Source organism: Manacus candei, unplaced genomic scaffold (assembly GCF_025592945.1).
Source record: "Manacus candei isolate 608988 ecotype Guabito, Panama unplaced genomic scaffold, ASM2559294v1 h1tg000011l, whole genome shotgun sequence".
Lineage (NCBI taxonomy): Eukaryota > Metazoa > Chordata > Aves > Passeriformes > Pipridae > Manacus > Manacus candei.
In genome coordinates this window covers 5,283,877-5,296,526 of record NW_026138059.1, presented here as the reverse complement: position 1 = coordinate 5,296,526, position 12,650 = coordinate 5,283,877, and the positions used below count along the sequence as shown (strand labels likewise).

General features: G+C 40.1%; 2 protein-coding genes across 7 annotated transcripts in view; one reads left to right on the top strand and one right to left on the bottom strand.

The window, feature by feature from the left end:
• ASAP2 (ArfGAP with SH3 domain, ankyrin repeat and PH domain 2) overlaps positions 1-3,824 on the top strand; it is an 84,809-nt gene extending 80,985 nt beyond the window's left edge. For both annotated transcript variants that reach the window (XM_051778295.1, XM_051778294.1), the window contains 2 exons: positions 224-346; positions 1,188-3,824. In XM_051778295.1, coding sequence (XP_051634255.1) covers positions 224-346; positions 1,188-1,262 — 198 coding nt within the window. In that variant the 3' untranslated portion in view covers positions 1,263-3,824. The remainder of the gene's footprint in view (positions 1-223; positions 347-1,187) is intronic.
• Positions 3,825-4,097: 273 nt separating this feature from the next.
• On the bottom strand, positions 4,098-12,648 carry ITGB1BP1 (integrin subunit beta 1 binding protein 1). Of its 5 annotated transcripts, none has more exons than XM_051778391.1 (7): positions 12,563-12,648; positions 11,117-11,214; positions 10,173-10,251; positions 9,333-9,469; positions 8,064-8,156; positions 5,161-5,310; positions 4,098-4,448 (listed from the first exon to the last, which is right to left on the bottom strand). In XM_051778391.1, exons 2-7 carry the CDS (start codon positions 11,186-11,188, stop codon positions 4,377-4,379), a joined length of 603 nt encoding a protein of 200 aa, XP_051634351.1. In that variant the 5' UTR covers positions 11,189-11,214; positions 12,563-12,648; the 3' UTR covers positions 4,098-4,376. The 5 variants fall into 5 exon arrangements, with proteins under 5 accessions (XP_051634351.1, XP_051634350.1, XP_051634353.1 ...); XM_051778390.1 differs by having other exon boundaries at positions 11,117-11,217; positions 12,563-12,646; XM_051778393.1 differs by lacking the exon at positions 12,563-12,648 and adding an exon at positions 11,782-11,819.
• Positions 12,649-12,650: the final 2 nt, after the last annotated feature.

The following is a 12,650-nucleotide window of genomic DNA, read 5'->3' as shown; positions in this document are numbered from 1 at the left end:
TGGAAGATTTCTAAGGGAAACCTGGCCCATGTTGTTGGCACAGTGGTTCCAAAAAGCTTTGGGTGCTGCTAAATTCAGCCTGAAGCATGAGCACTCAGCATAAAAGATGTAGCTGAACTCTAAGCTGTGAAAAATAATGGTTGGAAGCAGTTGTGAAACTTTAAATCAACTCTGCTATGTCTGTTCTCTGCTGTATTATTTAAATTTATTTTTTTCATTTCAGTCAAAAACTAAACCCAAGAGAGTAAAAGCAATTTACAACTGTGTAGCAGATAACCCAGATGAGCTAACTTTTTCAGAGGGAGATATTATTGTAGTTGATGGTGAAGAAGATCAGGAGTGGTGGGTGAGTATTTTGCATTTTATGTCAACACACTTTGAAAGAAAGAAATGAAATCTAGAGCTTGACAGTGACTTCAGAAGACCACATGCTGGGTTTCAAAATAGAAAGAAATGCTTCATCTCATGGAAACCTGATTGCAGAAAGTAATTTAGTTCAAAAAAGTCAAACTTCAGACAAGCTTCTAGCTTTCCTCATTCAGAAAAAAAAAATAAAATCTAATTAATAGGGTACACAGTATATGGGGGACATGGTCTGCGTGATCCAGAAAATTTTTGGAGTGGTGTCAGCAATTTAAGAATCTGCTGCTATTACAGATGCTGTATGGTGGGCCTCAGAAGAGAGCTTTGTATTGTCCTAATTCTTCAGCTGAATGAGACTGAGTCTATTTGAGCAGGGAAACAATCTCAGCTGTTTACATTCCAGAGTCTCATCGGCTAAAGCAAAATCTTGGAAAATTATTGTGCATGAAAACACTTGCCCATATCTGTTAGCTAGCAAAGAACAGAGCTTCAAATTGCATCTAGATTGACAATAATGCTGTAAAAACACAAATAGATTCATGTGAAACCAAAAAATGCTGAAGTTTGGTACATCCCTTTACCTCGCAGTGATTAAAGAAGCAGCTTAACAGAGGCTGAATATGAGCTGCCAGGCATTACAGATTGCACTGAAATGATGCAGCAGTGCAGGACTGAATTTTCCTATTCTCAAAAATACCACTAGTACAGAAAAGACGTAGGGAGAGGCTTGTTGTGTTACAGGCAGGAAGTTCACTGATACTTATTTTGATAATACTGAAATATCATTTTGAGATTTAACTTGAAAAATATCTGGACTCTTTCAGATTGGTCATATTGATGGAGATCCCAGTCGGAAAGGAGCTTTCCCTGTATCATTTGTGCACTTTATTGTTGACTAAATTGCTACTGATAAGCGGAGACATTTCTCATTTCCAGCAGTCACAGAAATAAGTTTTGTTCTATTTCATTTCACCTACCTATCTGCAGACACCTTGCCAGAGCACTGCCCAAGTTCTAGGTACTGTAGTTTACTTTTTTATTGCCATCATTCTGATTTGGGGACTTTTAAAACTTTTTTCTATGTGAAAACTTCTCATAAGCAGTTTACACTTTTAAAAAAAAAACAACTCTTCCTGTATTTTTCAAGGTGAACTGAAAAGCTTTAACAATCAAAGTCCATGTGTCTGAATATCACAACATTATGAATGTTCTTATCAATCAATTACTGTAATTTTATTCTACCTTTTGTAACATGACAGTACTACAGTTCAGTGTTGCTTCCCCAGTCATAGAAATTGTGTGTGCATCTAACAGGGCAGTGAACTTATCCAATTCTTCAAACACCATTTGAAGTGTTGGAATCAAAACAGGCAAGCTGCTGTGTAGTTCTGAATTGGACTCATTCAGCATCTTGCCATACTGGCTGTCATCCAGGATGTCAACAGTTGCAGAAGAAATTATTTTAATCGTGTGTCTTTGGCCAGGTAAAAGTGAAAAAGTATTTCAGTTTACCACAGGAGAAACTTCTTTCTTTCAGAATGGATGTAGATATTTGCTTAAAGTTATCTGAAATCTGTTAGTCGTTGAACTTTCTAGTTCTAATTTTGTGAGCTTGAGACTGTTTCGTTTTTCTATGCTGCACGTGTGTAGAACCTGTTTTTTGAATGTTCTTTATGTACGTTTCATCCATTTTGGTCATTTAATGTGACTACTGCTGGTTAACTAAACTATGGCAATATTAATGAGTTACTACATTAACTCAAGGATTTGAAAACTGCATTTCCTGAAATGTACTTAACTATGATGATGGATTGCGGAGCATTTCTTACACTTGTCTCGTTGTAGCATTTAGACTTTGTTTTTAAATTCTTGAATTTTCCTTAAGTCATCCAGCAATGTGTTCACAGGGAGAACAGATTTGGTGGAACAATTAGGTAATTATCCTTGGTCATTGAGGTATCTGACACCTCACAAGTACACTACGTTATGTTCTGGTTTATAAAATTTGTATGCCACTACCTTGCAAACAATGATAGTTTGCAACTCACTCTGTATTTATATAGAATACCCACATTATGGTAGCTACACTGTTGTTAAATTTGTTTTACTGATTCGTGAACAAAGGCTAGGCCATGGATAGTTCCCAGTTGGTTGATGGAATATAAAACACCAATGCAAATCTGACGTCATTTTGATGTTTGTATATTGTGAAATTGTACCAGGTTTTGCTTATGCTACAGGAAACTGAGGCATAGGATACGAAAAATCAATGTCTAGGTCACATTGGCTTTGATCACGTTTCGTGACTATTGTATCTCTAGATTTATCAAGAGAACTTTGAATTTCTGGCAAATGGTGCTTAAATTGGCCCCTTCATATGCAATGGAAAACAGGCCACCACCACCATATATGCTTATTTGGAGAAAAATCACATTGCAAAGGTGCTGGAAGAGCAACACTGATCTCACCTTGTGCCACCTTTCCTGATGGTACCGTGGCTTGATGCCTCTCAGGCATGTGGGTACAGCCACGTAGATGTTTAACTTTCACTTCCTAGATGCTGTTGCTGCAGTATAAATGGGGAACAAACTGGAATGTTTCAAGATATTTTTATTGCAAGTCAAAGCAAATTAGTCCGTATTTTCAAAGTTCCCAGTAAAATGATAGAGTAATAGTTTAGCACTACAGTTTTATTCACTTACTGATATGTTCAGTTTGCAACACTATTTTGTATGTTTCTATCCCTGATAGAGTCTAGAGAGTAAATGGGCATATTATTTTGCACAGATCTCCTAATGTACAGTATTTTTAACACAGAATCTTATAGTGTATGTAACAATTCGTAAAGTTAAAAAATTATGCAAATTTTCCTTGAGTTCTGCTAGAAGAGGAATACACGAAAATGTCACAACTGGTCACTTAGAAACTAGGAAACTTTTAGACTACAACTTAATAGCACTACCAGTGCAGACAGATAAAATCCTGAGGACCAATAAAGAGCAGCTAAGCAAAATTTATCCCTTGATTTCCCATGTTTCTCAAAGTTTTCTCCTCTGGCAGAGAAAAAAGAAATTCTAGAGCCTGTAGATATCTATTTATAATATAAAATCAAGAATTTTAAGTCCAAAATTTTGGCATATTTCATACAACTTTTCAAATCTGATTAAAATAATGACTCAAAAAAACTGTTAATAGACAGACTATTAGGTTGCTGTGTTAACTGTTTAAAAAGGAGCAAGTGACACTTAAAATGCAGCTTAGAATGCTACGAGATGTATAATATTCAATTCTGTTGTTTTTATTTTGTTTAGTTGCAGAGCAACTGTATATATTGTATAACCTAAAATCAACTCTTATTTTCAATGTCCTGGATGCAGTGATTTATAATTAGAGCATGATTAATAAATTTTACTCTTGTCAACCAGTCAAATGTCTGGAAAAATAAAACTACTTTTAAAATCTTTGTCTGCTTCTCTTCTGTTCCTTTGCATTGCTTAGGCAATACTGTTCTTTTTAATGTGTAAAAATGATAAATACTAATAACTAGCACATGAGGAAAAAAAAGTACATCTTGTGGACTTTAGCTGAACATAGAAACTGTGGAGATGACTCACCTATGATTAAAGGTGTAAAGCACCAGATGACTCCCTTTTACACTTTGCTTTTGTTTTGTTCTAATATCTGGGTTAAGCAGAACCCAAGCCTGTATTAATAAATTGTTTCTCAGACAAGGAGACAGAAGCGTCAGTTTTATTTTACATTTCTACAATATTGACATTAATATACAAAACATGGTTTAGGAAAAAAAAAATCATGTTAAATATAAAATTCTTGTCCTGAAACCTGAAGATGGAATAATTTCTTCAAGTCATGTTTGAGGAATGACAGAGTACCATGTGCAAGGTTGTGTGGCTCTTTGCACAGCGAGTCTGTCTTAGGATTGTGTGGCTGCAGCCAGTCTGTGGTATCACAAAGGCCTCTTGTACTACACACTCCCGTGCTGCCCAAGAAAATCAGGACTTCTCCGACATTAAAACTGAATCGAAGGCTGTAGATAACACTTTGCAAATGGCTTGTGCTTGTTCCTAAAACACCCAAACACACGTGTTAATGTTTTCTGAAGAACTTCTCAGAACTCATTTAAAGCAGAATGTGACCTTTACCCTTCTTTTGGCAGACATGCAAAATGGAGTAGCACAAGTGAGACCTGATTGCATTTCTGTGGCCTGCACTGACATGGGGAAGCTGCTTTAAACGAGCTCCTTTGAAACAAAGTTTTTGGCTGTCATCAGAGCACGGCACCAGCATTCAGAACATCACTTCTTGTGTTCCCCCAGTGCTACCAGCTAAGGGTCTGTGTCATTGGAGCATCCTGACAATGGGTCCTCCTGCTCTTAAGAAGGGATCACCTCCCTTGCTTACAAATATGACTGCATGCTCTACTACCAAAATTATTGCTTGATCCCTCCCTGCTCTGTCCCATCTTAAGAGATATTTCTCTTTGAAAATAAAAGTGGAGGACTGTCCTCAGCAGCTACCATAGCACTCTTTAGATTGCAAATTTAGACTGAAAAGAGCTTTCTCGGGTGTGTACATTCACTGGCAATTTTAGGGAATGCAGGTGTTTTCCTCAAAGCTGATCAAATGCAGGGCTGTTCTCCCTCCTCAGCCAGTGCATTTATACTCTTTTTTTTTCAACTGAGCAATCCTCCTTCTGCTAAAAGCCTTCACAAAGGCTTTACGTTTTAGAATCTCCCTTTACAATCAAAATTAAAAAGTGTAAGCATAAACTCTTACCAGACTATTGCACTGATATACCCAGAGGCTACATTCTTCAGAGGCTGCATCTGTTGTCTTCAAAGCCAGTAAACTTTTTCCTGCTCCCAGACCATCATCATAGCAGACCATCCGTACAATTAGATAGAGAGCATGCCTGTGTAACACGTCCTGAAACCACGTAGCAAATAAAAGTTACTCTGGAACAGTGCAACAGCTATTTCAGTTTTCCACCTTACAAAAGAATATTTCAGATTTACTTACAGGAGAAAAATATTCCTTAGTAATTTTTTTTTTTAAATTGAGAGTTTAAAGATTTTAAAAAGTGGCAGCTTAACACAACTTTAGCTTATGTTTTTGCTTCTATTTTAGAATTGCATTCCTATGTGGACTGTGAAGACAAGCTAAGAGAGTTTCAGTTGTTCAGCCTAGAGAAGAGAAGGCTCTTGGGAAGAACTTAAAGCACCTTCCAGTACCCAAAAGAGCTACAAGAAAGCTTGAGAGGGACTTTTTACGGGGCATGGAGTGACAGGACAAAAGGGAATGGCTTTAAGCTGAAGAGTGTAGGTTTAGATTGAACTGGCACAGGTTGCTGAGAGAAGTGGTGGATACCCTATCCCTGGAGTGTTCAAAGTCAGGTTGGATGGGGCTTTTCAAAGTCAGGTTGGATGGCAGCTTGGTTTAGTGGGAGGTGTCCCTGCCCATAGCAGGGAGTTGGAACTACATGATCTTAAAGACCCCTCCCAACCCAAACCATCCTATGATTCTATGACTATGTTCCTGTCCATACTATGAAAGCACACATTCACTTCCCACCTACCCTCATTTGCCCTCTGGGACAGGGGGGACACTCTGTACCTCTGGCACAGATGTAAATTAAAACAACTTCTTTTCCAGTATTTTTCCAGACAATCCCTTGTCTCAGTTCCGTACACACAAGAAACTTTTCCCAGAAGAGGGTATAGACAAGGTCAGTTGTTTTGGGAGGTAGTAGCCATGTGGTTGTAGCCAGGCTGTTTGTGGCCTGAGCCACAGGGTATGTCCTGATTGTTCCACAGACCTTGTCTGGGACAATTCCACTCTCCACCACAGCTGCAGGGTTTCACTGTAGTCCCAACACTTCTTATTTCGGCCCTTCCAAAAAGGGGTTGGTTTAAGTCATCCAGTACAAGGTCTCTGCAGACCTACCCTACACCAAGCCTTTCTTCTCCAGCCATCCTACCCTCCAATCATACTCATCTGGTTTATTCCAGTCATACCATCTCCAGGGCCTTAGGAATTCAAGACAGCTCTGTTTCCATGTTCAAGGTATTGGACACCTTGGCCCTGTCAGTAGCTGAAGGGTCCTTGATACAGAAGCTGTAAAACTGGATAGTGAGCTGCTGCCTGCCACAAAACCTTCCAGGGAGAGCCCTCTACCAGAGCTCTTAAAGGTCACCTTGCTGAAAAACATCTCCCTCCCTGATGCTCACTCAGCAGTTGCTCACAACTGCTCACACCATCACCAACTATCACACCACTCCCAGGGCAGCTGGAGCCCACGTGGAACTTACTGGATCAACCCTCTAGTCTCTGTATGAAAGATGCCAAGATTGTTCACCAAATTACTAGTAGCTTTCAAGAGTTACTTCCCTGGAACTTGCTACAGTGCTAACATGCATGTGGATTATCACCAGGAGAGGGAGGATGAAATTATTTAAAGTACACAGTCTCCTTGTAATATAATTTCCTCCCCTCCTTTCAGTATTTTGGAACTCTAAGAAAAGAGTTTGGTGAACTAACACAGTAAAGGACAAATTAAATGTCAGCAGTGATACAGATGCAAAAAGCCAGAATTTGGGACACAGAATGCAATGCAATAAAACTCCAGTGCAAGCTAGCTTAACCACAGGCTTTATCAGCATGTCCATGCTTTCAGCTTGAAGACAGAAAAATGATGGATGACAGTCTTAAAATTACCTACTTGATCTTTATCAAAGCACAAAGGAATTTAAGCAATAGTGTAACCTATGTTTTAATGAGAATTAAGATTTTAGAAGGACAGCAACACAAAAAAATTCAAAGTCTGAGTAACAACTACTACCCTTCCTCCCAGGCATTAGAAACAAGTGCTTTTTTCTGAAGGGACCAGAGTAAACTTTTTGGCTCCCTTCAGAGCATTCAGCTATTGAGCAATGCTATTCTCTGTCCTCAAACTCAAGGCTTTTATGAACAGGCACTGCTGGGTTGTTGATGGGTCATGACTTCATAAGGCCAAGTATTTATGGTATCTGGGGCTCTGAGGGCAACCAGAAGGAAACCACATGGCTGCAATACAAAGCTACACAGAGGCAACTGGAGGGCCCTGGGGAAGAGACCGGATTTTTATTTTTAGCAAAAAAGCTACTTGAAGTGCACTAGAAGTAGAAAATGATGCAAACAAAAAGTAGGCTTGATCAATAAAGTGGAATCATGAGGCTTTAATGCTGGAGTGAACTCACACTCTTGGATCAGGAATGCAAGGCTGGAACTTTGAAAAGGTGGGCAATTCAATTAAAAAAACCCATCTCCTCAGTAACACCAACAGGAACTGCAGGCTGAGGAACCACCGGTCTTGGCCACCACAGTCACACTACTTTTCCCCATTAGAGAATGGCAAGAAAGCCACAGGAAAAGGAATATGTTCCCAAAGTGTGTATAGGCTTTCTTGCCTTTCTTCTGGTGCTCTATCTCAAAAGGAATGGCTTTTTGTCATAAATCCAACCAGGAAAACACAGAGCCCTGTGGAGATATGACATGAAGCAGTGCTGCCGTGAGAGCTTGTTTGTCTGACTTTTGCTTAAAGCCAGAAATGACATTTTAACCACACAGATCATCCATCAGAGAAATAAATGAAAGCACTTTTCAACTCTCATCAGAAAGACAAGTTTGTGCGAAGCACTTACATACTGATCAGATGTTGAAACTTTAATGCCGTATTTGGAAACTCCCATAATAAACTCCTCTTCACCTGGAACAAAAGGTAACTTTCCATCTTGCTTTGGAGGGAAACAAACAAAAGCCTTTAGTGCAGACAGAAGAACATGAACAATGAAGATACATAACAGAAAATGTGTTTATGTGTACTTGGGTCCACTGAGACAGCAACACCACAAACCCTGCTCAGATTCTGCTGTGTGGGGTCTGCCTGCCACTCACGGCCTCATTCGGTCTCTTAACAGCACGTGAAATATATTCAGGAGAGACTGAACATTAGGAAGCATTTCTTTATTGAGAGGGTGACCAAACACTGCAACAGGCCTCCTAGAGAGGTGGTTGATGCCCCAAGCCTGTCAGTGTTTAAGAGGCATTTGGACAATGCCCTTAACAACATGTTTAACGGTTGGTCAGCCCTGAAGTGGTCGGGCAGTTGGGCTGATGATCACTGTGGGTCCCTTCCAACTGAAACACTCTATTCTATTCTGTTCTACTCTAAATATTACATGCTTCAAGAAAGTAATTTATCATCTCAGGGGAGAGTTTGGCCCTGTGATCAAATCAGATCGGCTGAAAAATCATGCATAGTCTGTTATGCTGCAGTGACCCGAGGTGATCCACGTTCCACACTGGCAGCACTTTCATTACTTGGCTGTAAAAATAGTTTTAGCATGTATTCAGATTCTATAAATGTCAAGTTGCTGTATGATGAACAGATATTCTGTGCTTTTAAAGACACAAACAATCAGCTACCTAATGAGAACAACCAGGTATGGCTTTTAGCACAAAAAGTAAGTGCAAGCAACCACAGTTTGGCAAGGATGACCCAAATATTATTCAGGTTCTTTGGTCACAGGTTTTTGAGTGATTCTAAGCAGAAACTTGACGTTTTCCTCTGTGGGAAAACTTATACAGTTCTGAGGAAATCTGGAGGAGATATTCTTTCCTGGATACTAATTCTCACAGTGCTGGAGGCAATGTAACAACTTTCAGCTGGGATACTTTTCAGTAAGGACTCATGGTTTTTTTGGGTGCATCTTTCCAGTTACTCAACATGACAGAACTAAGTGTGATGGCTTTTGAGATTCGTAGCTTAATGCTTTTTTTAAAATGTGCTACTTTATTCAAGTAAGTCTAAAATTTACAAAGAAAGACAGATTATGTGATAATATGAAAGGAACACACCTAAGCTTAAGATGTTCTGATGTCATTGGTACTGTCTTTTGTAACTCACTTACCTGTGCAACATCTATGTAATTTATCAAGTCCAATGGCCCCTCAAGACTTTTGCTCTCATTATATTTCAATTTTTCAATGGCACCAACATATTTAACTCTGAATTCTGCACACGTATCAGAATTACTATTGCTTTGTCCTGCAACAAAATAAAACAAAGACATTCTGAAGACTTCCAGAATCGTAATGCTGTTCTAAGTGGTGTTAACAGGGCTATCTTATTATACTCCCTAATTTTACAGACTTTCATCAAACACTTATCACTCCTCTTTAATAAACTGCCTTAGGCTGATTCAGAACAGCTCCTGGTAAAAGCAGCAGTTTCATATGAATCCAAGATACATCATTGTTTATACCAATTCAAATTTGGAGTTAACAACCTTGAATCAGAAAACACAGAAAAGATGGTTCTATTTTTCTATATCTATTTGTTTTAAATTAACTGTGGGGCCCAACAGTGATACACTGTGATCTGGTGAGCAAGAATAAGTAAAACCAAATCTTATTTCCATTATCTCAGTGCAAATGTAAACTTGGAAAGGCAGGGAACAGCATCCAAAAAGCTAAACCCGATTTATGCTGGTAATAGACCAGTAACACAATTAAGTTTTTTGCACTCAGACACTTTATTTCAAAAACAGTGACTTAATCCTAGATGAATCATTAATAATACTTTAGAGGCCTAGGGCTACACATGCATTAGTCACCAGGCTATCTAACACATTCACTTACTATTACTGAAAATACCTATTTTTCACCTTTTCCGTTTTCTGCTGTTTTATATGAACGCACATAAAGTTAATCCTGCTCCATCCATATCTGCTCAAGCTCTGATAACATACCTGAACTTTTTGTGGAGTCTGTATCTAGACTGGCCACAGTACTAGACCTGGAAAGTCCCCCGAGACTGGAATCTACAGACTAAGAAAAATAACCATCATCATCAGAAAGTTACTGAAAATGTATTAGCAATTAACTTCTAGATGTCCTTCCTAAACTCTTTTTTTTAAAAGAAACTTGTGTTTATGCTCTAATTACTTCAGAAGCACTGTAAAATGGGGAGGAAAAAACAATACCACCTGTTTCTTTCCTGAAGTTACCTTTCTGCCTCAATGCAGATTAGACTGATATAAATTCAGCAGGAACCCTTAAAAAGTCCACAGATATTTTGAAAGGAGGAGGAAAAGAGAAAAAGAGAAAATGAACCTTAAGGTTATGTCCACAGTTTTCTGGTACTGCATCTTAACTTTACGAAATTAACAATTACATGTTTGTTACAATGTTTGAAATAACATAGCAGTGCAAGGGAAGTAAAATAGCACCTTGGAAAATCCAGAATATTCTACTGATCATTGCAAAACCTACCAGACAAAACAGACACATTATTCAAAATGAATCCTTTTTAGAGTTACTAAGAAACCAACTAGTATTGAAGAATAAACTCATTCTTGGTACCTAGCACCATGCACCTTCTTTAAGGACTTTAAAGATTTAAGAAGAAATTTTTCCTCCAAGCCTCACTATGTGCTGCCAGATAATCTTGTGCTTGTGTGTTTCACCATGGAAGCAACTGAGTGTTCATCTCAGAATATACGGGCTTTATAATGGATAGGTATTTTTAACTCTCATAACACAATCTGAGGACCAGAAGTAGGAAGTTCTCCTTGTGGAACCTGGCATTTTATGGAAATCACATCCTACCATCCGTGCAAGTGAACCATTGAACTGTCAACTTGTAACAAACAAAGGTGCTTCACAAAGAGAGAATACACCACATTCAGCTTACCTTGCTTTTGGTGCTGATTTCACTGCTTTGTGAGCTGCTGCTGCTGTGTCGCTTTTTTCCTTTTCTAAACATCTTTTCATAATTGGATCAAGGAAGATCTTCTAGGTAGGAAAAATAAAAATTAAAGCTTGTCATATCATCTAGAGAAGGAGTTCCTGGCAAACACCAGTGACTGTGTCCAAAGGGACAAAAAATGGACACTTGTAAAGGACTCTTGGAACGGGTGTAGGAATGTTCCTCTGGTGCTCTTCATGTGTGGCTGGAGAAAGTTCCTCAAGCTCTCTGCTAAAACTTCCCTAACCTTCTCAATCATCAAGAAAATGCTACTACCTAGTTTAAAGACTGTTGCAAAGGTCAGTTTCTAATGCATATATAGATTTAGTTTGAGAAACAAGACAAAATTTAAAATTTATATTCCCACCTAAATGCATTAGACGATTTTGTGACTACCATCTAAGTGCCCTACAAAGTGTATCCAATGCAATCCCTGCTCCAATGACTATGCTTTCATCTAAAACAAAGAAACAAAAAACAACCCTCTCCAGAAAGCTCCTAAAAAAACCCCAACCCAAACCTATTTCCGAAAAACTACTGATTGGAATACTTGTAGGAACTGCCATTACTACTTAACATATTCCTGAAAATTAAAGCAAAATGCATATTACATTTACTGCCTTCGAAATGAGTTGCTGGGCGTTCTGTGAGCATTCCAGAAGCATTTTCCCTGTATCTGCTCTACTACTTCAACTGCTCCACTTAACATTTGGCCGGCCAGGGTCAAGCAGCAGGATGGTGGCTCCCAGTCAGGGACTGCTGAAACCCTGTTTCTCAGCTTCAGGGACGAATATTTTAATTACAAAACTTCAAAAACTTTGAGCAGGCGGAAGAGGACAAAGGAAGAGAGCTCACACTGCGGAAAATAATGAAAGACGCACAAGAGGGAGCTTAGATGTGGGTTCAGTGATGGGTTACAGTCCCCAGACCGCTCCTGTGTCCCTCTTTAAGCGAACACTTCGTCCCTGGCAGACTAAAAGCCGCTCTCAGCAACAAGTGGCGCGCAATTCCCCGCGGTACCCGGCACGCCCGCATCCCCCCGGGCTGCTCCAGCCTCCAGCGAGGATCTGGCAGCCCCTCCCTCACAGCAGCTGCTGCCCCCACAAAAGCACATCTGCCGACTCTGCCTGCACTCTCCGCGAAAGACACAACTCAAAGGCACAAAAGCTTAACATGCCCTTCTTCACAAGCGATGTTAAGGCATCAGGCGACGAGGGATCTCTCAGCAGCTCCCGGCTGAGCACACGGGTCTCCCGCGGTGCATCTTCGCCGCCGCGGGTGCAGGAAGCAGCCCGGAGCATCCGGGCAGGGCAGCACCGCATCCCGCCCCTGCTGTTCCCCCCGCTTCTCCCTCTGTTCCCGGCGATACCCCGATACTGGCGGAGCGCTCACCCCGCTCCCTCAGCCCCCGTCCCGCCGCCGCTGCTCCCCGGGAGCGCCGGGCCCCGCTGGCCGCCCGATCCCGATCCCGTTCCGGGTC

Coding starts and splice junctions, on each gene's coding strand:
- ITGB1BP1 (XM_051778391.1), bottom strand. CDS start 11,188: ATGTTTAGAAAAGGAAAAAAGCGACACAGCAGCAGCAGCTCACAAAGC. Junction 5,311..8,063: donor TTTCAACATCTGATCAGTAT/GTAAGTGCTTCG, acceptor ACGTGGTTTCAG/GACGTGTTACACAGGCATGC. Junction 4,449..5,160: donor TATATCAGTGCAATAGTCTG/GTAAGAGTTTAT, acceptor TGGGTGTTTTAG/GAACAAGCACAAGCCATTTG.